The 22,609-nt window shown below is 38.2% G+C and overlaps 1 protein-coding gene across 1 annotated transcript in view; it reads right to left on the reverse strand.

Annotated features, from left to right (window-relative positions):
- THSD7A (thrombospondin type 1 domain containing 7A) overlaps nt 1-22,609 on the reverse strand; it is a 295,731-nt gene that overhangs the window by 92,737 nt on the left and 180,385 nt on the right. Inside the window, exons 5-8 of the mRNA XM_063324919.1 lie at nt 21,176-21,424; nt 19,407-19,588; nt 12,160-12,315; nt 9,731-9,934 (exon numbers count right to left, since the gene is read on the reverse strand). Of these exons, the coding sequence (XP_063180989.1) occupies nt 9,731-9,934; nt 12,160-12,315; nt 19,407-19,588; nt 21,176-21,424 (791 nt within the window). The remainder of the gene's footprint in view (nt 1-9,730; nt 9,935-12,159; nt 12,316-19,406; nt 19,589-21,175; nt 21,425-22,609) is intronic.

Raw genomic sequence — 22,609 nt, forward strand, 5'->3', positions numbered from 1 at the left:
CAGCAGTAAATGCCAGAATTAAAGTTGCCTTTGTATAACACAGTTTTTTAAACTGCAAAATCACAGGCTTATTATTTTTCCACTGGGTCCCTTCCTCCTTCAGTTCACAGATTGGAAACTCCTTAATGAGTAGCTTTTTGGTATTTTTAGTTTTATTCTCTTTGTTCAAGGCATGAGCCTATGTTTTATTTACCACACATTAATTAAAAGTGTTATTAAAACAGAATTGGTAATTTTTCTAAGATCTTTCTGTCATGGCTATCAGACTCCCACTAATACATTTATTTTCAAAACACTGAAGATGTGACAGGTCAGTATTACTCGTATTTTGCTGATGCTGAACAAAAGCAGAGCAAAATTAAACCCTGAAGAATGAGACAACTAAGGCTAGTTGTCTCAAAGACAAAGCATTCATTACTACAAAATGCCCACTTAATCCCCAAAGGACATATATCTGTTTCACAAATAAGTAGCAGGTTCTGTGGGGAAAATGTTATGAAGGCACAATTAAATAATTAAAGACTTCCATCTGATACATCCACATAAAGACCAGACAAACAACCTTAATTTCCTAATGTCTGAGGGTTTGGCTTTGCAACTTAAGATACTTAATTTTGACATAATGTTTCTTTCCAATTTTCTATTTTAAAACAGAAGCTGAATGACAAATATTATTTCTGCCGTGGCTATTACACTGGCTCTGGACACCTACGGCTCTGCCGGGTGATCTCATGGGACAAAAGCAGGAGCCGACTATAATGTGCTGCGTTTCAGCTCTAGAAGTGACAAATTTCCTTCTCTCTTCCCCTTCTCCGGCTTCTTATCCAGCCTTATTTTCTCCAGACACTAATCCCAGTCTGTCACCTCGCTGTCCCTTTCACCCAGCCCCGCCAAGTTCACTTCAGCTGCTGGTCAAATCCTCCCTTGGGCTGACCGTCACCAGACCGAATCCCTCCCCAAATTCGTTCCTAATCCCTGACATCTAGAGACACTTTATAACTTCCTCTGTGTTCCTCACTTGCTCTCAGTAAGCTGTCCTGGAGGAAACCGGCGTCAAATCCTACCTTTCCCCAGCTGTTAACCTCATTGCTTGGTCAGTACCAGTTTCTTCCTCTTGTCTGCCATCCCCCTTTTCACAAAATCCTAGGTACAAATCTATTCCATCTGCAAGGGGTCTGTGACTCTATGTAGCTGAAACCCTGCCAAAAGCTACCTGCACCCAAAACCTTCAACAGATCACTAGGAACACTGGAGAGACTGAGATCCTCAGCTATTCGCTCAGATTTGGAGCGATCATTGTGGCCGACTATGCTTTAATCTTAGTTTGAAGTTTTCTGAAGTTTGCAGTGGAGATGGTGCTTGTGAGGTGCACAGGAGTTAACAAGAATTGCAAAATGACACAAATTATCTTAAGGCTCTTAAAGTGGCCACTAGAAGAGTGAATCATCTTGTGAAATCAAATATTTCTTGGCAGATAAGAATGGTTTTACATTAATCAGTACTCAACACAAATTATGGTCTGAAAGAAAGTTCAGACAATGGGCTGCTTAAAGCTGGAGGTACTGAGAAAAAAAATCTTATTTATTCTGGCTCAATGTGACTGCATAATGAAGATGCTTTTTGAAGTTTGATAACATTTATGAAGAAAGTTTACAATTACTATGCAGGTTGTCAGAAAATAAAACAAGTTCTGTGCATCCTTTTTCTCTTGGATGGAAAATTGAGTCCTATCAATCTAATGAGAGGATACTGTCCTAGAACATGTTATCATAAAGATTAATCATTAGTACTGTGTAATATAATCTTCCAAGAAAGTAGTATTTAGTTTATAAATAAGTAGCATTATTATTATATATAACACTATTAAATGTTATCTATTTAATATATACATTATCTCTTCTGAGCATGTTTTATAAGAATATTTAAAGTATTTTCTGAGTCCATTCTAGGGATTTAACACGACACACAAATCCAAAACCAAAGAAGTTCAACATTGGGTCTATATCCTGGTTTCAGCTAGGATAGAGTTCATTTTCTTCCTAGTAGCTGCTGTGTTTTTTATTTAGCATGAAAATAATGTTGATAGAACGTATTGTTTTAGTTGTTGCTAAGTAATGTTTATATCAAGTCAAGGACTTTTTCGGCTTCCCATAGAAGCTGAGAGGAAGCATAAACAGCACAAGCCAGCCAAAGGAATATTCCATACCACAGATGTCGTACTTAGTATATAAACGGGGGTAGGCTGGGGGCAGGAATCCACGATCGCTGCTCGGGTCGGGCTGGGTAATTGATCATCAGGTCGTGAGAGCAATTTTGTATTTTCTTGGATATTCTTTTACCATTATTATCATTATTATTATCATCATTATTATTATTATTATTATTATTCTCTTCCATTTCTGTTGCATTACTCTGTATTTATCTCAGCCCACAGGTTTTTCTTTTCTCCTTCTTCTCCCTTTTCTCCCTGCCCTACTTGAGGGATGGGGCAGGGAGGGCAGGAAGCGAGTGAATGGCTGCGTGGTTCTAGTTGCTGCCTGGGGTTAAACCATGACAGTCTATAAATCCAGTTTTGTAATCCATCCCTAAGTCTATAAACACAGTTTTTTCTTGTTTCATAACAGCATATTTGAAGTAACAAACAAATGGAAAGATTGTAAAGCATTAAACTGACCATCCTAAAAAAAACCAAGTGGAGTCTAATCAGGATTGAGCTCCTCCTTTGTAGGCTCGTGCATTAAAATCCCTCCTCCTAATTTACCAAGCAGTTCTTCCAATACCCTATTTTTCCATGTGGTTGTGCTATCCAAAAGAAAAGCAGGTTACTAACAGCGTGCATCATACGAAACCTGTAGTTCCACTCTCTAACTTATATTTCCAAAATATTTTTCCTTCCCACTACAGCAACTGCTATTCCTAGATGTCCAATAAATTTTAAGAAAGTGAGTACACCTTCTCTGCAAAGATGTTATAGTACATTTTAAAAGTAAACATGTCAAAACCCAGGAAGCTCATCTCACTAGACAGACAAATTATGATCTAAGGCACAAGGAAAAGATTTTGGTAATTAATTTGGCCGACCCATTTTTATCTTAACTATATTCATTATGCACATTAATATCTCTGCAGGCATTGTCCATACCAAGTGCAACTCTGTCTTCAAACATACATGATAAATTGGAAAAAAGGGTCTATTGCACTGTCATAAGTGATAACTGTTTATTGCATATACGGATGAAACTCTGGTTTTGCGGTACTTATCCCTTTAATTTAAGTCATTGCATCACATTCCAGGCCAACTATAAAAGACACTGAAAAAATAAATGACATATTTAAGTGATCCCATATAATGAAATTACTTCATGTTATACAAACACTAAAAGTATCCATTCTTATATAGAATTTAGTGGGGGTATGTCCACTTTCCCAATGTCAAGGTAAGAGACAAAAAGGAATCGGTATGACATATTAAAATGTGACTTTTACTGACAGAAGAATTATCAATTATCAGGCTTCCTGAGAACTGAAATGGGATAGTTTAAGCAGTACTGTGCACTGATTTTTCCTTATATTCCTTTATAATAAATAAAGCAAATCTTGTTAAAAAGAAATGCCCTAAAAATACAATGCTCTGAAAAAATGGCCTGAGAATATCAACTTTAAGGTCCTTTAAACTGGTTGTATTTTACCTTAGTAACAAATTCTTCCAATAAACATATTCAATACTTTTTATGTAACCAGACAAATCAAAGGAAAAAATGGATGGGGTTATAAATTTCATATCCTATGTGTTTACAGTGAAGAACAAAGGATACATCTTACATTTGATTTAAATACCTCAGATGGTCAGCCAAAAAGCTGTCAGGCAGAAAAGAACAGTTTCAATCAATTCTGTAATGACATTAGCTAGGAAATTAATATTGGGAAATGATGACTAATGCCCATATAACCAAGTTCCTGTAAGCATAAAGCAGTACGCGCTGAAAGAAACTGTCATTAGCAACTGTATTTTTCTGCTAATTGAGTGCTGAGCATTGGCCAGATTTTGATCTGGGTTCTTTTGCAGGATTAACTCAATAATTCAATGTAATTTGAATTTGAATCTGGCTCTTCATTCTTTTTAAAGAACTAAGTCAAAGTGATACAAAGTAGGTATTTTCTTTGTAAGTAATCATCAAAATCCTACTAGTCTGATGGTTTCTTAATTCAATGCATATAGCCACATAATACAAAAGGCAGAATAAGTAGAGTCTTTATACCTGGGTATACCTATAAAGCTCCCATTGATTCTTTTATTGTTTGCCATTCTGGAAATGAATGTAGACCAGCAGCTACTCATGTAGCATAAATTTGATTCAAACCATGAATATACAGAAAGAGCCAATTCTTAACCCAGCAAAAACATTTAAAGTGAAATTTTAAGTGAAAATGCACCCGTAAACTCAGTTTCTCTCCTGAAGTTTATTCTAAATAAATTCTTCCTCAGTACAGGAAGGACGTGAACCTGTTGGAACATGGTCCAGAGGAGGGCCACAAAGATGATCAGAGGGCTGGAGCACCTCTCCTATGAAGACCGGCTGAGAGAGTTGGAGTTGTTCAGCTTGGAGAAGAGAAGGCTTTGGGGAGACCTTATAGCCCCTTCCAGTACTTAAAGGGGGCCTACAGGAAAGATGGGGAGGGACTCTTTATCAGGCAGTGTAGTGATAGGACGAGGGATAACGGTTTTTAAACTGAAAGAGGATAGTTTTAGATTAGGTGTTAGGAAGAAATTCTTTACTGTGAGGGTGGTGAGGCACTGGAACAGGTTGCCCAGAGGAGTTGTGTATGTCCCATCCCTGGAAGTGTTCAAGGCCAGGTTGGATGGGGCTTTGAGCAGCCTGGTCTAGTGGGAGGTGTCCCTGCCTATGGCAGGGGGGTTGGAACTAGATGATCTTCAGTCCTCTACAACCCAAACCATTCTATTATTCTATTTCAGAAATAAATATTTCTGAATCTAGAGAAAAATAGTAAAGCAATTAAATTCTCTAGTATTGTCATGTAGCTGAAGGACGGTGACTTCGGGCAGTCACACTAGCTGAGAATAAGCACAGGTAGAGGAAACGTACACTGTTCCTCTTTGGACAGTACAGTGTTTGAGCCACCCCTTACAATGTAGCTAAACTAATCAGTTTGAAATGTTTACGTATGAGTATCTTAACCAAACAGACTAGTTTGCCCTCTATGTCTTTTACTTACCTACCAACACCATTGTTTTGCACACCAATATTGCAAACAGGGCACAGCCCACACACGTTACATCAGGGTACAATGATCTTGATGGTGGTTTGAATTCTCACTCCACTCTCAGGAAGACCAGACCTGCATCACCTGCGTGCATCCAGGTGACAGAAGAGAACTCGTGGCACTCGGCTACATGAACACACATCTCTGTCTAGACAACTTCAGGAAAAATTTTGCTACTTCAAAGAGTCGCAGGAATATGCATATATACGAAGATCCTTGCTGTTGCCATGGTTCCCTCTTCTAAGGCTAGTCATCTCTCACATCTGTGAGGCAGGAGATGGCAATGACTCCATCCTTTTCCCCTGTGGAGCTAACTGTAACCCAACAACTAGTGAGCTTGAACAAAGTCCAGAAGAAATTTCCCCTTCAAAAGTGAGATCTGTTTTATCCAGAGTAACGCATGCAGCGGAACAAGGCCCATTACATTATAAAGGCTTTAAATCAATGTATTCTTTACACATTCCTACAAAATAAACAAGTAATTTCAGCCTTCTGCCTGAAGATCAGAAGCACGCTACTGACACCACAGCCACTGCCGGTACCTGTGCTACAGAGTTCAGCACAAAGGTAAAAACCTTAAAAAAACCATAATTAATGAACCAGCATTTTGTAGGTATTTTCAGCAGTAGTTAATTTTGCAGATTTTTATGTCAGAAATTATTTTTCCATATTTACATATGAGTAGTACGAATATATCTGTCATGGAGTGGAGAAATGGACAGGTCTCCTACTATAGACTGAATCTTTAAATAATACATAAGTATTTCTGAAACAGTATTCTTCATAGATTGCCACAAGTACAGAAAAATAGAGCAAATTCAACTACTGCAAAATCACTTTTCTAAACTGTATTGAAGAACTTAATAACAGATAATATATACATAGCCCTGTGTGTGCATGCGAGTATGCCTTATAAATATGCTATGTATACATATAAATAGGTAAATTACAATTTATTTTTAAAAAAATCCATTCTATCATTAGCAAAAGAAAGAGTCTGTAGCATGGGACATTAGCCACAAACCTCTAATTATTAAAATAATTTATACGTAGAGTAATTCTGGTCAGCTTCTGTCCAATCTTTGAGTTTCCACAACTGAAAGGAGGTTTTTTCACCTAAAGGAGCTCCTTTGTAAAATTCCTTGGAAGATTGACTAAGAATATTTATTCTGAAAAGGTTCTTTCCACAGTAGAAGGCTGAAGTTCCATTTATATAATAAAATACATCAAAGTTCATTATAGCCTCTGCAATGACAACCTGGGGTACTGACTGTCATATTTTTTTCAGCCTGAATGAAAATTCTGATTACCGCAATCCGCTGTGGAAAGAGAATGACAATCATAAGCCTCCAGCAATAACACAGGAGGATAATCTATTGTTTGCTATTGTCTCAAAGGCTGTAATGACTCTTATCTTTACACCAAATTGAAGAGAGAAGCTCATTCCAGTTATATAAAACACTCTCTCAAACACTGATTCTTGATTCTAACTGTAAAGTAAAACACCCAAGACACGCTATCCCAACTAATTGTGCTCTAAACATATATAACGATGCAACAGTCCGCAGAAAGAGAAGATACTCATCAGTGTGGGGTCTATCTTACATTAAAGCAGTACATTTACAGTACAATATTTATTCTGAAAATTACAATCCCAGCCTTTCTCATTTGATAAAGCAGAAGTCAAGGGGAAAATACTCTTTTGTTTTAATACACTTAAGTCCCTTTGATCCAACCTCTTCTATCCAAGCAATGATTTAAGATTGGCTAATTAATGCAGAAGAATGAAAAAAAACATAATAAAAAGCTCTTGAAGAGACTGAAAAGAGTATTGTTAAGTACAGGTTATTTCAGTTTAAATAACATAGCAAACTTAGGTGATAATTAATGCCTTCCACACATTGTTTCCCTTCACAGTCATTTTTACCAGTAAAACTGAACGAAACTCCCCGTGTGCCATTTAGATAAAAATTATAGTAACACATGATTATTATGCATATTATGTATCCTGTTAATTGAATCACAGCCTTTAACTGCCAGTTAATGTAGTCTTCTCCAAGAAGTTCTCAAACAACAATGAATATTACAAATTTCATACGATGATTAATTTAAACTGTGAGGCTTAGACAAAGGAAGAGTAGCATTCTCCAAACTTTATTTCACTGCAAACTATCTTGCAGCTGTGGGGCTTGGTGTAAAAACTGCCTGATTGCAAGGTGCGGCTCTCCTAGATTTTGTGAAGCAGAATCTGGACGCACGCAAGTGTTTGGTGAAGAAGGATACCAGGGGTATCCTGTGCCAGGGCAGGAGGCCAGAGTACTGGATGGGAGCTACCTGGGAAGAGGTGCTGGCGGGTGTTTAGGGGAGCGTTTAGGAGTTGCCTACGGGATTTTCAGTGGGTTGGTGCAGTGGGAGGCACAGGAAGGAGATGCTTGAGTAGAGTTAGCTCGGAGGGAGAGGCTATAAAAGTTGGTGGATCCTTCCTTTGTACTTTGTTTTCTTCTACTGTATCATGATAATCTTTCTCAGGAGAGACCTAAGCAAAAGCCGCTTGGTATTACTGGTGAAGATCACAGAAGGCTGTTTGCTAAGAGAAGGAAGGGATTTCACGTAAGAGCTGAGGCAACCCACTACATTACTCTCCATTGGGTTTGCACTCTGTCAAAAGATATTGAACACGTATCTTTGTGGGTGATTGGATCTTTGCAAAACAAACCATAATTGCAATTTGTTTTCTCCTTTCTTTGAAGCTGTGCCCACAACTCTTTAATCTTAAAGACTGACAGTCACACGGCCAAAGCCTAACTTCTCACTCCTTCTGGGACAGATTACTGATACAGGCAATGTATAATACCATCTAATTACAGCAATATATAACGCCATATAATTCAGAAAGACAAAGATTAATACTGTGGGTAAAAAGGTTAATCACAAGTCTTCCAAGTCAAATTTGGCCTAAACCAAAGCCCATGCAATGCAGAGAGCAAATCCTGTGAGTTTGAAACAGAGCAATAGAAAATATCACATACATAAAACATACCTCAAAGTTTAGTAGCTCAATTGCATGCTCCAAATGTATTGTGGTCACAATAAATTATAGTCAATATAAATGTCTATATTACGATTTAGTAAGAAATTAGGCTAATCAGAAGTTAGATGTGAGCAAATACTTCTCAAATCTGAAGGTAAGCCAAATTATCCAAAATCTATTAAAGAAAAAAAATACATTATTTTTGTCTTACAGGTTTTTTTTGTTATTAAAAAAAAGAGAAAAATTCAGAATTATTTAGGAAACAATTTTATTTATGAGGGTAAAGCCATTTTTCATCTGAAAATGTATGCAAACAAAATTTCAAGTAGTTTCAGTATTTGTTGCCAAGCAATTATTACACTGTGAAGGCAATTTTTTTCAAAAAGGGGCATAAAATGTGTTAGATTCAATATTGTAATTCTAAGCTAATTAATCTCTTTCTGAGCTGTAAAAATGGTTACCAGTTCTCTTAGGTGTATGCAGAAAATAAAGTTTACACTCTAGCTCTAAGGTTTTCAATTTAAGACCCAAACTCAATTATGACCCAAATTCTTGAGAATGAAAGCTCAAGATTTAAATCTCTCTATAATGAGTTGTTATTATTTCTGACTAATTTAATTACAAAATATTTTGTGCAGCTGTTAAACACTCATCAGAGGTGTCCTTTTATTTAATCCTCTATAGGGAGTTAGAAGTCTCTTACCATAACTGTGCTGTAGTCAGTACAATTATTTTAATTCATATGCTGCTCTATACTATAATATTACTAATAGAATAAAGAATATTCTTGCAACAGTAATTCATGAGTCTTCCGTAGACTAAAGCACTTTGTAGGCAGCTTTCAAAATTGACTTTTATTACTGTGTCATGCAAAATCTCTTTTCTCTCACAAAGGATAACTGAATAATGGGGGTATTTTTTTGACCTTTTGAAGAAGCAAGACAGCCTGGACTGTCAAACCAACTCTATAACACACATCAAACCATGCTTTTTATTAAACACATTATTATTTTTCTTCCAGCTATACTTACTGCAATGTGTGTTACTTTACTCACACTTTATTTGGTTTTGGACTCAGCGGATCAGATTTGTTAGAGGGATTACATCAGGGAATTCAGTCAAGTCGTCGTAGGCATTAGTCACCTACTGAAAAACAATAGCTGTTTTCTATTTACTTTTCTCAAACTCTCTTCTGAAACCTTTGAAAACATAAGGTGTGTAGGTGAAGGAGCTTGATCCTAGAGAAACTAGAGGGCCTATCCTACCTAACCAATACTAAAGGGTATTTCTCTCTATTCCAGACAGCTTTGTCTTCAGGACTGAGAAAGCTGACAACGACAAAACCTGCTACCCTTTTGGACTACATTTTAGCATCTCCACGCTACTTGGTGTGGACTGGAGGAAAAAGCATCTTACCATCACTGTTGACGCAGACGACGATAGGAACCTGCGTACCAGGGCCACATGGCTTCTCATTGTCGGGAATGCACTCCTCCAGCCCCACGATTCTCCAGTCATAGCAGGAGGGCTCTTCACACGGGATGGCTTCCAGCAGGTGAGGGCAGTTCCCTGTTCCTCCTGTAGGCTCATTGGTGATGCGTCGTTTCCTTAGTTTAAAGCCTGAAATGTCCATGAAAATAATTGAATTCTAAAACGCAAAGTAAAGAGATTTTTATCTATCTACACCTGAGTGAACAGTTCTGTTCACTTGTTTGTTTTCGCCTCAGGTATCTTCCAACAGGGATGAATTATCAAGTGAAATCAGCTTGTAAACACTCCCCTTCCCCAAAAAATAAAATAAAAAAAAGGACTACATTGCCAGAAGAGGCAAGGCATGGGAATAAACCCAAGGATTCCTATGAACAAATTTTCAGTAATTACCATCGTGATACTCCCTTGCAAGCATTTACAAATTTCCTTAAGACTACCTAAACTCATTTTGGATCAGAGAAACTGATGGGCCTTTATACAGCTTGTCATCTGCCAGGTCGATGTCAGTCAGTCTAAGAGTAACCCTCTCTCTCACACTTTCAGGATGGCATCTTGAAACAGCCAGACTAAATCTATGGTCAGAACAACTGGATTCAGGAAACAGTTTCTCATGTAATATTTTTCTATAGTTTCTGGTATATCTGATCAGAATATTTTAACTTTGGCAAGGGTTTGTTTCTTTTCACATCTCTTCACAGTCTCTTTTGGTTTATCTCAATATTCAGGCAGGCTAGTAATACACAGATATTTATTTATAAAATGCGACATAAAACTCTTCAATATCTATCAGGACACAAACTAAATAGAGGAGAGTTTTCAAACACATACGTGCAAGAATAGATTCTTTGATTGAAGACCTGCCTCTTAATTCAATTATAATAAATATTACTTTAAAAACACATTTCCATGTATCTTTAATTGTTTTTGTCTAAATTGAAGAGGTCAGACAAATTATCTCCAAATGGTTTACTGAGCCTGTCACAAAAGGCTAATATAATTTCAGAAAAAAAACTCCAGTGTCTACTGCAACAAAGGAGGCAAACGATTCCCACTAAAAGGCCATTTCTGAAACATGTAGAGAGACTTGCTGCTAAAACTGTACAACTGTTTTGTACAACTGTACAACTGAGCCTATACAACTTTTACATTATTCTCTCAGAAGAATTGTCAATGAAATTAAGAAAATAATTTATAAGAATTTCCAGGTAAGGGGAAAACGTTGGCAGCTGAGAAAAGATCCCTGCTCATGTGTACACAAATAAGGACTTGCATAAAGTACATCCTAATATGTTTCCATTAGACAGGTGTCCAAATCAGTCTCACAAACCTCAACATTACCCCTGAAAATGCAGCAAATCTTTCAGTGGTGAAACAGCAACCGAAAAAACAGACTACTTGACAGCTGTACTCAGAGTAATTAATCCAATAGGCTTACACGCTGAACTGCTTTTTCCTTCTGGAATTGAACAAGGTTGGGTCACATTACTGTGAGATAGCATTGTAAAACTTGAATTATTGCTGCCCAGACTGAAGTGCAGCTAGCAGTATACCAGGAAGAAGCAGCTAAGCTAATGTGGTAATTACAGTTGCTCCTTCAAGTGGACATATGTGACTGCCCTTTCTTATGAGTGTTTTCAATCGTGGAACCAAGTCTGTATTTTCAACTTTTGTCAGATAATCACGTCGCAGCAGGGATTAGGCCAGTTTTTCTCATTTTCAGCCAGAAACCTGCAGAATTCTTACATGGACCTCATGTATTTGTTGAAGACAGTTGTCACTGTATTCTTGCTTTCCTGTTTTGATGCCAGGTTACTACAATCTATTCTGCATAGGAATAAACTGTAAAACGTGAAAATTGAAACCAGCACATGTGTCATCAGTAAAACAGTGTCACCTATCAACAGTGAATGGTCCCAGTTCCTTGCCAGAGAATGCTTTATGGTCTGTGATGAATTCTCAAACTATTACTGAACTGTAAATATTTGAGTGACCTGGAAACTATACACCTCAAGGGCTGCTTCTGTTCTCCTTTCAAGACAGTGACGGAATTGTGATTGGAACACGTGTACAAACTGTATCCCTTTCAGATTGAGAGTAAGGTTTGAAACTGGAATTGACCTGTAATAACCCAAATTGACCTTGAGGGCCTAGTAAACAGCCTATGTTTTTGCCAACTTTGGTGCAGCAGTAATGCTAAATTTAGTCCTCATTCAATGACCTTTTTTTGATGCTTAGAGGCACTGGATATACTCTTCTTGGTACAAAATTCAGTGTGCTTGCATAGCCAGACATGCCTAGTGACTTAGGGGTATGAAATAATGACCATTAAAAGGCTTTGCTGAATTTTTACATACCTTTCTTGGCCTGAGGGTCCTCACAGCTTTCATAGGTGCAGGGTCCCCAGGCTGACCACGCTGAGGTCTCACACTCTGTAGGACACGGGATATGGCATAGCTGGGAGGTGCTGGGAAGAGGTCCCGTACACAGACTACGGTCCACTGGCCTCGAGGCTGTCAAAACAAAGTCAACACATTTCTCACATGTCACTTGTCACGATCCTCAGCTCTAAGTGGACAGAACCATCCTTCATTCAGAAAGGCTGCTATATCATCATTGTAATCTGATGAAGTGATGGAAAAATGCCTGTCCTGAAAAAATGAAACAGAAGTCAGTTTACCCTCTGCTGAACAGAGCCAAATCCAATTACGTGGAGTCAGTAGATATTGTAGCTCCTTCTCGGACCTAGTCCTTTCATTTAATGCGTAGAGTATGTTACTACAACAGTTCTTCACATTGCACTCTGTCTAAGTCAGTGTCCTGGTGTCTTATTGAGCATGTCTTCACTTAAGAAACTGAACAATAAGCTGTATAATTCCCTTTGCTCTTGTATGATACTAAAACTTCAAAAGCCTGGTTAGTTAATATTTAGAAGATTATTTTTAAGCTATAACCTGAAACACAGTTAAAACTATGACAAATTTATTTTTTTTTCTTTTACATTAAAAACCTTCAAGTGCACACTCAGCAATAAGATGTGTGCTGTAGCAGCTTTAGTTCAAGAAAGGCTATGTTTCAGATACATGTATGGTTTGCATATAATATAAATATATATAAAAATGGTTGGATGGTTGCACTCAAAGAGTTGTGGTCAATGACTGGATGCCCAACTGGAGACCAGTGATGAGTGACGTTCCTCAGGGGTCGGTATTGAGACTGGCGCTGTTTAACATCTTTGCTGGCAACACAGATAGTGGGATTGAGTGCACCCTCAGCAAATTTGCCACCAGTTGACATACTGGAAGGAAGGGATACCATCCAGAGGGACCTGGACAGGCTTGAGAGGTGGGCCCATGCAAACCTAATGAAGTTCAACAAGGCCAAGTGCAAGGTCCCGCACATGGGTTGGGGCAATCCCAAGCACAAATACTGGCTGGGCGGAGAATGGATTGAGAGCATCCATGAGGAGAAGAACTTGGGGCTTTTGGTTGACAAGAAACTCAACACGAGCCAGCAATACGTGCTCGCAGCCCAGAAAGCCAACCGTATCCTGGGCTGCATCAAAAGAAGCATGGCCAGCAGGTCGAGGGAGGTGATTCTGCCCCTCTACTCCGCTCTTGTGAGACCCCACCTGGAATACTTTGTCCAGATCTGGAGCCCCCAACATAAGAAGGACATGGACCTGTTGGAACAGGTCCAGAGGAGAACTATGAAGATGATTGGAGGGCTGGACTGCCTCTCCTATGAAGGCAAGATGAGAGATTTGGGGCTGTCTAGCCTGGAGAAGAGAAAGCTCCAGGGAGACCTTGTAGTTGCCTTCCAGTACTTAAAGGGGACCTACAGGAAAGATGGGGAGGGGCTCTTTATCAGGCAGTGTAGTGATAGGACAAGGGGTAACAGTTTTAAACTGAAAGAGGGGAAATTTAGATTAGGTGTTAGGAAGAAATTCTTTACTGTGAGTGTGGTGAGACACTGGATCAGGTTGCCCAGGGAAGCTGTGCATGTCCCATCCCTGGAAGTGTTCAAGGCCAGGCCGGATGGGGCTTTGAACAACCTGGTCTAGTGGGAGGTGTCCCTGCCCATGGCAGGGGGGTTGGAACTAGGCAACCTTTAAGGTCCCTTCCAACGCAAACCATTCCATGATTCTATGCGCATAATATATTTTAAATAATTAAAACTGCACAGGAGAACTGGTTTTTTTTTCATTAAAGTATTATTAATCTATAAAGACATATGTGAAGGCATATTCTACTGATCTTTAGAGATCGATAAGCCCTGGAATAGGACAAAATCACCCTGCTCCTTCCATACTTTACCCTTTTGAATTCCCAGGTTACACAAATAGGACAATTCTACAAGGTGCCAGAATAAGGCACAGAGCTCTGAAGTAAGAAGTACCATTTTTTACAAGCAAGATTTTAATTGTCTTTCATAATACAGGACTTAACAAAATATTAAACCAAGCAGAGAACATCTGCTAGAAGGCAAAGTGAATTCTGCCCTATTCATTCACTCTGGTTGATTGAAGAAACATGCAATTCCTTAACTTAAAAAACACTCTCATCCTACTCCCTCAGCATTTTTTCATAGGAAAGTTACCTCATTAATTTTCCGCCACCACTACAAATAATCTCTTTTCATGGAAAGGGCTTTCTGATGAAACACACTCTCAGATAAGTTCAGAATATGACAAAATATCCTTCTGAAAGATGACATCAGTAACCACGGACATAACGTTAAAGTAAACATCAGGTTGTTAAAGTATGGTCTTATTTGTATACAAGTGTGTATCTTTCCAGTTACAGAAAAGTAGATGATCTTTCCAGTTATAGAAAAAGCATTCAATTCTCACTTTTTAAGGGGAAAAGAGAATGAAAAATCATCACCCTATTCTGGTTTCCCATGTCACCTCCTTTGGCACAGTTTTACACTGTGTTACTCCACATAATGAAGGCATGAAGATGGCAGATAGTCATTCAACATTACTGCCTGCAGTTCACCAATCTCTTAACAGAAAATAATATATGAACAAATAGTCCAACATTTGCATAATGCTATGTTAGAATTAAATTTTATGACAGAACATTGAATTTTACAATAAGTTTGACATGCACACTTAATGTGCATGATAATCAACATAATGCGCATATCTTGTGTAGAACATGGATATAAACAAACATAATTTGCCTGTAATTGAATTCGTATTGAATAGTTTCTTAAAAAAAAGAAAAACAGTAAGTAATTGCTAGCCATACTTTTTTAACCTTGATTTAATCGGGGAATTGCCCAAGTGAGACAGTTGAAATTAAGGGTCAATTACACCCCTGAGACAAAGCCTCGCTTCAGGGAACAGAGAAAGTGTTCTGAGGAATGCCGTACTTATCTCCGGCCTGCATCTTACCATCACACTAGTTCGTGGGATGTTACTCAAAAAAGTAACAAAGACCTTTCACCAGGAAGCTTCAAACAGCAGATTTTGATATCACAGCTGTGCCATATCTCAACCAGATTGTTTTAAGAGTCTGCCAATAGAAGGTACTACTGTGCTACTGTCACAATCCATTTGGCTTCCAGCTAAATTTGTGATGGTCCTGAAATTCTAAAATATGAGCAATTGTGACTGTGTTTGGCTTTAAAGAGACTGACTTAAGTAATAGGAATGCTTTTTCAATTTTTTGGGAGGTATTTGTCCAGTAAGAATTCTAGGTCTTGTCAGCAAACATTGTTAAATACACTTACCATAAAAAAACATACTAAAAATATCTGCCTTTTCCATCACTCATTAGAGTGTAAGGGAAGAAAAAAGTGCTTTGGGGACAGGTAAGTGGTATCAACAAATCTTTCAATACACCAAGAAGCTTTTGAAATTCTGTTCTTAGAACATAAGTGATGGACAAATATCTGCTATCAGATATGTTATATATTGCTTTTAAAACAAAAGAATTCAATAGTAGGATAGATAATTTATATTCCAGATTATTAAAAAATATTTTCATCATTGAACACTCAGGGTGTATTTCACCCAGGATTACTCAAGAATTGTCTCTTTGAGGTGACAGTAAAATAAGAAAACTTAGCCTTGCCTGGGTATCTTATGATCATCTTGCTCTCATTAATTTAAACGGATTTCTTTCAGCATCAAAAAAGTATAAATTATCTCAGCTTTTGCTGCCTATTGTTTAGCAAGGACAATTTGAGAGAAGATGATGCTGGAAGCAGAAACCTACAGTTTAAAACCTTGTCTTATCTCTATCCTTTCATACTTTCTTGTGTCAGCAATAAAGATTGTTCTTTATTCCTCGGCAGTGATGCTGAGTGCTGATTAGACTGTGTGTAATACTACAAGCTCTGTGCAGAAATTTAACCAAATTTTGTGACAAAAATGGAAATAAAAGTGAATGCATTTTGATAATCTCTTCTTCTCCTTCAGTCTAACTAAAAAATTAGACTTAGGTTTGAATGGATTTCAGGTTTGAGTTAGTGACCCAAATACTAAAATGAGTCCTCAAATCATCTATGAGATTACAAAATTTTAGCTGAATATATTTTATACCCTTGTAGAACAACTTCACAAATGACTGCATTTTAAAAAGAACTGAAAAAACCCAACATATTTCTGTTCTTAAGCTTTTACTATATTTACTGGCATCTCAACCTCCCCTTTCTTCTCCAGGAACCCTCAACAGACTAGTGCCCAGTAATGACTAGGCTGGCAAAGAGAGTGAATTTGTATGTGGCTCCATCAGCATAAGCAGACACAACTTCATATTCTTCCTTCTGGTCATTTGTTGCACTGGTTTCACAGCAAACAGTGGAAGGGAATTTGTCCAACTAAAGTGCTCTTACTTGAAAAAAGCAAGAAAAACCCAAGCCCAAAACACATTATGACCACTAATGAAAGAATACATATTCTTCCCCCGTTTTCTACAATGCTGAATGCTGTCATCAAAAGACAGCAGATAATTCAGGACCCGATCCTCTAAGCAACTGCACAACTCCATGCATGTAAGCAGTTGCTCTGTGTTCGACAGGGAAATGAGTGTGTGTTTGCCCGTAAAGGAACTTTCCTCCCACTGTCATTCTGCATGGAGGTTTTTAAAGGTACTTGGAAAAAGATGACACAATCTACTTCATAAGCTTACCATGAGAGAAACTTCATTCCCAAACCTGTTAAATAGGTGAATAGAGATGAAGGAATTTACGTCAGTGGCAAGTAAATGGCAGAATGACAACGGCCTCCAGGAATCTTGATTGTCAGCTGCCTAATTACTACACCCAATACCTCCCTTCTTGCTCAAGTCTAAATTTATGAGTTCTGATAGGAGATAATACAGACCTGAACACTGCGAGGGATTCAGGTTCAGCTAAGTATTAAAAGTCCAAATTTTTACTGGAGCACTAACTCGGTGTTTTAAATCTACAAAAGGGACTCAAAAGAGCAGCTGTGACGAACGCAATGAAGCAATTCCCACTGCTCAGAATCGAGAGGAAAATCAGTCACTTGCGCAGGTGTGGAACAGGGTGTCCTAGCATCCTGGCTAGCTCATGAACTTCATTAGTTTGAGTTTAGGCCTGTCACTTTCAAACTGATCTGAAATTTCCTAAGAACGCACAAATCCACTGAACTATTTCAGAGCTACATATACACGTTAGTTATACACATACAGCCAACGAAGTTCCCCCGAAAGGGACGTCGCCTCCTTTGCACGCTTTTGATTGAAAGGCCAGGTCAGGGGCCTTAATTTACCTACCTGTTATTTCAAAAGTGATCGATAGCAGAGGTGCAGCACTAGCCTTCGACTTGCTCTGTGACTGACTTTCTGAAATAACAGGGAAACGCCACCGTGAGTATATGAGAACGGAGGTCTTCAAAGCAGCCTTACCGAGACAGCATTCACTCCAACCAACAGCAAACTACACTGAAATGAAGGCGTTTCCCTGCAGCTAAAACTGGTAGGTGTCTCCCTTGTCTTCTTCCAATCCTCAACTCATAGTTTTCAAATGGTATTGTTTTTATAGGCATTGATTTACTTGTTCCTAGGAGGGTCTGGGGAGCAGCTCTTGCCTACACGGAATCCAAGGTGGGAGGGGAGAGAGAGGGAGGATGAGTGGAGAAGCAGCTCTTCTGAAAATCTGTCCCCTAACGTGGAAACACCCCAGAGCTCCTTTTTAAACTAAGACCCACTTCACCCCTAGTTTGAGCTCTTGAAAAATTGTTCTCATGTTTATGCATTCAAAGACTAGTTACATTTTAATCAGCTTTTCCGGGGCCTGCAGAGATTACCTCCTGATGGGCTCCGCGTATTCCTGTCACAGTCTGATAAGGGCAGATTTCACACCCGCCTAAGCCGGCGAGACTTCACAGCCTACCAAAATCCTAATCATCATTCTGAACAGTAAGCTGCCACTGATTTTATTGTTACCTCTCCTTAGCTGGGAGGTTTTACTCCTTTACTCTGAGGCAGGGGCATCTAAACTTTGTTCGGCAGAGGCGATTTACTAAAAGCCCTTGAGTGGAAGCTGATTTGCATTAAACAAAGAGGCTTGAAAGCTTCTTCTTTAATAAATACAGATGTGGGGCCCACAGAGCACACAAGTCACACCCTACTGATCCAAGCAGTCATGCTGAAATGGATGTTGGCATTAATATTCCCCACAAACTGTACTTCTACAGCAAGTTTCAGAGTACCTTTAACCCACGGCAGAAACCTCATTAGCCGGCAGTTTGGTCAGCTCTGCTCTAACTGTTGTATTACATGACATGTATAATATGTCGCTTCTCCTGAAGTATGTGGCTGTATTTATTTATTTTTTAATAATGATGTGTGTTTGTATGAAACAGCGACAGAAGAGGATAAAATTTAATTAACAAGCTAAATGCATTTAGCTTAATTCACTAATTACCAAAACTATAGTGCTGCGTTAGTATGCAGAAGTAGACGTAATGTAAAATACTCAAGTGCTGTTCTTAAGAATGTATATTACCAAATGAATTAAAGATTTGTCTCCTAAGCTATTTTCTCTTTTTTTAAGAAGCTGTACAAGCTGTAACAGTGACAAGGAATAATCTCTTTACTCTTTCAGTTAGGAAAACAAACCCATGACATTATATTGCCTTGAACTCCTGAAAGCCACTTAAGAACTTGACCAAATCGAGAAAAGGAGGAAAAAAAAAGAATCAATTCCCTGAGAATGAAATCTAGTCATATTTTTGCATATTTCTATATTGAGCTTACATGCCAGAACTGACATATTCCATCTGCATACCAAACTGCACAGGTTCATCACCCAGCTGAAGGATACATAGGAAATTCACATTAGAGGAAGGAACCGAATCTAGGATTTCTGACCCACCTTCTCATGCACTTTCTTCTTGAGAGACGTCCTTTGCATAAGACAATATTTTTCAGTAGATATTAAGAAATAGTAATTTGTAGCTAGGAAACTGCTACTGCAATTAAGTATTTTCGTCTGAACTAGAAAATAACGGTAAGCTGCAAGGTAAGAAGGCATTCATGCCAGAAGACAATGGCTGTCAATGAGCTCTGGAATGCTGAAGTGCACTGATGTCACAGTAATTCAATTGCGAGCAAATCAGATTTACCTTCTTTTTCCTTGAGGGTATTTAAATAGGAGAGGAGATTTTCATTAGCTTGCACACAGTACATTTCCCGGGTTTGAACGCCACCTCCACACAGCGCAGTCTGATTTCCCCGCCTCTTGTCCTGTTGGCTAAGGAGAGGATCAACACGGCATTCTGTCCACTCTGTGGTCCGCCAACCATACCTGGATCAAATTTGGTTAATTGGGTCTTTAGAAATCATGAAGCCATTCTACACAGCATTAAATGATACAAGCTGAAACACCTTAATACCTTTATTTATTTTCTAAAAGGCATGAGCCCCACAATTTCTTGTACACAGAGGTGCGTTAAGTCTGATATTTAATGTGGGTGGAAACTTTTCCTCTATTATTTCACTTCTGAAATCATTATTTTTTGGGGGAAGATCTTTTCTGTTCAATTCCTGAAACATACTGTGTGTGTATAATTTATTGGAGGGATGAAAAACCTGGTATACAGAGACATATAGCCTATGTTCAGGTAAGCTAACTTTCAAGATTGTGACTCTCGGCATTTGTTTATAGCTAGACAATTTATATGAACCAAAGCCAAAATATCAAAGAAATGTGCACACTGAGAAACATAAGAGCCAGAAAAGGAGAGGGAAAAAAACCCACAACAAACCAACTCCAAAAAAAAAAACCCAAAAGCTGCTTGTTCACCTTTGATAAGAAAGACAGCGGTTTCTCCTGAATATCAAGGTAAAGCTATAATTGTATATTTTTATTATTACTTCAGAAAAACCTTTCAGTAAGTTCCTTTTTCACTGTCAAGAGGAAGATGGCTCTGCAGTACTGAAGCGTCCCTGCTGGGTACTGATGAATGATGAGAGGCTGTGAGCTTTCTAATCAGTGAATGCACAGGAAGGAAGATCTGTGTCTCCCAGTTAAAACCCCAATCGGAATTACGAACTGCAAGAAATGCCACAGAATTCTCTACCCAGTGAATACTTTAAGGCTGAATCAAACAAACTGCTTCCCAATGTGGTTGGAAATGGGGAAAGACGACATTTCAACTCTTAAATGAAAAATATGTACCGCAGTCAAAGATGCTTAACATCAAATGACATTTCCCCAAACCCTCTTCTCAGTCCGATAAAGAAAAAGCACAGTTGGGACTTTAATATTAATCTCGATTACTTGATAAGGATTACAGGAATCTCTTGAATCCTAAAGTGCTTGCTGTCATTTCTCCTAAAGTTTAAGGAGGGTTAATTTATTCACTGTCACTGTGAGCCTCTCCCACTTTCCATTTGGGGCCCAGTCCTGCCTTTGTTGTGCCGAATACGAGTCTCACTAAAAAAGTCTGGTTGCTAAACAGATGTTTATCACCTCTTTCCTGTGGTCAGAATTTTATCTGCAAACAGACAAGTACTTCAGAAAGCAATGATTCTGGCGGAAATGTTATGTAGGGGAAAGATCACCAACAAATTAACACAATTAATTTACTTTTGTCTTAACTGAACCTGCATACACAGAAATGATCTCTTTAAAAGTTAACACTAATGAAAAAATATGTATTTGTTATTTTTCCTGTATTTAGAGGAGGAAGTGATTTCACTATAATAGCATCTACTTGCAGGCTTCAGGCTTTTAAGAAGAGCACTAAATAAGCAAGGCACTGAAAAAAAAAACCAAACCAAACCTATTACTTCTTTAATAATCATTTGATTGATATTCCGTCACCAGCCCTGTACGCTTAATTGAAATTCTTCATTTTAGTATAGGGAGAACTGAAATGAACCAACTCACGTAATGCACGGTGCCACACCATCTCCTTGAGAAACACACTGCTCTGTTTCTTCTAATTGCGGGCATTCACTTTCACTGCCAATAGGGAGCTGTTTAATGGTCCGTGATCTTGTACGATTCCCTTTAGGGGTTGTCATGTCAAAGCAGGTTTTGGAGCAGGGGGTCCATTCCGACCACTCTGACACCTGGCACTCCTTCGTGATCACACAGGACTGGAACGTAATGGGCAACTTGTCTTGTTTGCAGAAGCTGTAATAAGAGAGCATTACAATTTTCAGCACACAGATTCACAGACAGGAACAGAAAAGTGATGTCCATTGCAACATGCAAAGTCAGTAAATATTTGTAAAGCTGTTAAGTTCCAGCCCACGTGTATTTGATCCCAAAAAGTCAGGCAAAAGGGCTTTGGGTTAAAGTGACTCAAACCAGACACATAAGATTTGCTATCATTAGAAGTGACAAGTATTGCCACATATGTGACCAAAATTAAAATACAAATCTTCATACATATTTAGAAGTACAAAAGAGGAAATAAATCAATTTTTCACTGCTTATCTTTTATTTTTAGGCATACTCAATTATTTCCCTTGTAACAAAAAGGAAGTGAAGAATCAATAACAGAGATGGCTATCCAATGTTTTTGAAGAGAACCAAGTGCTCAGTGTCATCTTCTCCTCGTTTCCAGACTACAAACTGCAATGTCAAATATATTGAATACTTGGTCACTAATAATTTGCTTTGTAAACAGCTGGTATGTTGCCACAGTGATGCCTCATGGTCTAAAAGGTCTAAAATGCCTCATGATCTCTCCCTTAAAATAGAGCCTTCCCTGCTACCATGAATCCATAGCCTTCATCTCCTGTTCATCATTTAATTTCCATTCTCCATCTGATTTTTCTGACAACCTATGTAATATGTGAATGAAGCAGATTTTCTCCCTCTAAATGTGTCTGCCTTTTGAAACATTATATTCTACCTAGAAACTAAATTTTCTATTTTAAAGCTTGATTCACAATAGGAAAATGAGCAATAGAGAAGTTAAACTACAATTAAAGTGAACATAACTTTAACTCCTTAATTATAATTACAACATAAATATATTTATCATGTCTGCTTTGGAAAAAAATTCTGGCTTCTGAAGTAGTTAAACAGCCAGGAAAAAGATTTATTGGGACTGCAGATGGCACAATGAGATGCTCTGTTCGGTACCAGTCCCACAAACAACACAACAAAGGCTCATTTTTTCCCTTATAATACAATGAAAAATAATACAGAATAATGAACATTTACGACAATTTTGTTGCTGTACAAAATTTTACCCTACCCATATATCCAACATGATGTTGAACTGCTATTAACAAATTTTTGTAATACTAGAAGTAGGGATGCTTTTTGAGACTAATAAGAGATTTAAAAACACAATAAATGAAGCTA

This window comes from Chroicocephalus ridibundus, chromosome 2, assembly GCF_963924245.1.
Source record: "Chroicocephalus ridibundus chromosome 2, bChrRid1.1, whole genome shotgun sequence".
NCBI classification, from domain to species: Eukaryota; Metazoa; Chordata; class Aves; order Charadriiformes; family Laridae; genus Chroicocephalus; species Chroicocephalus ridibundus.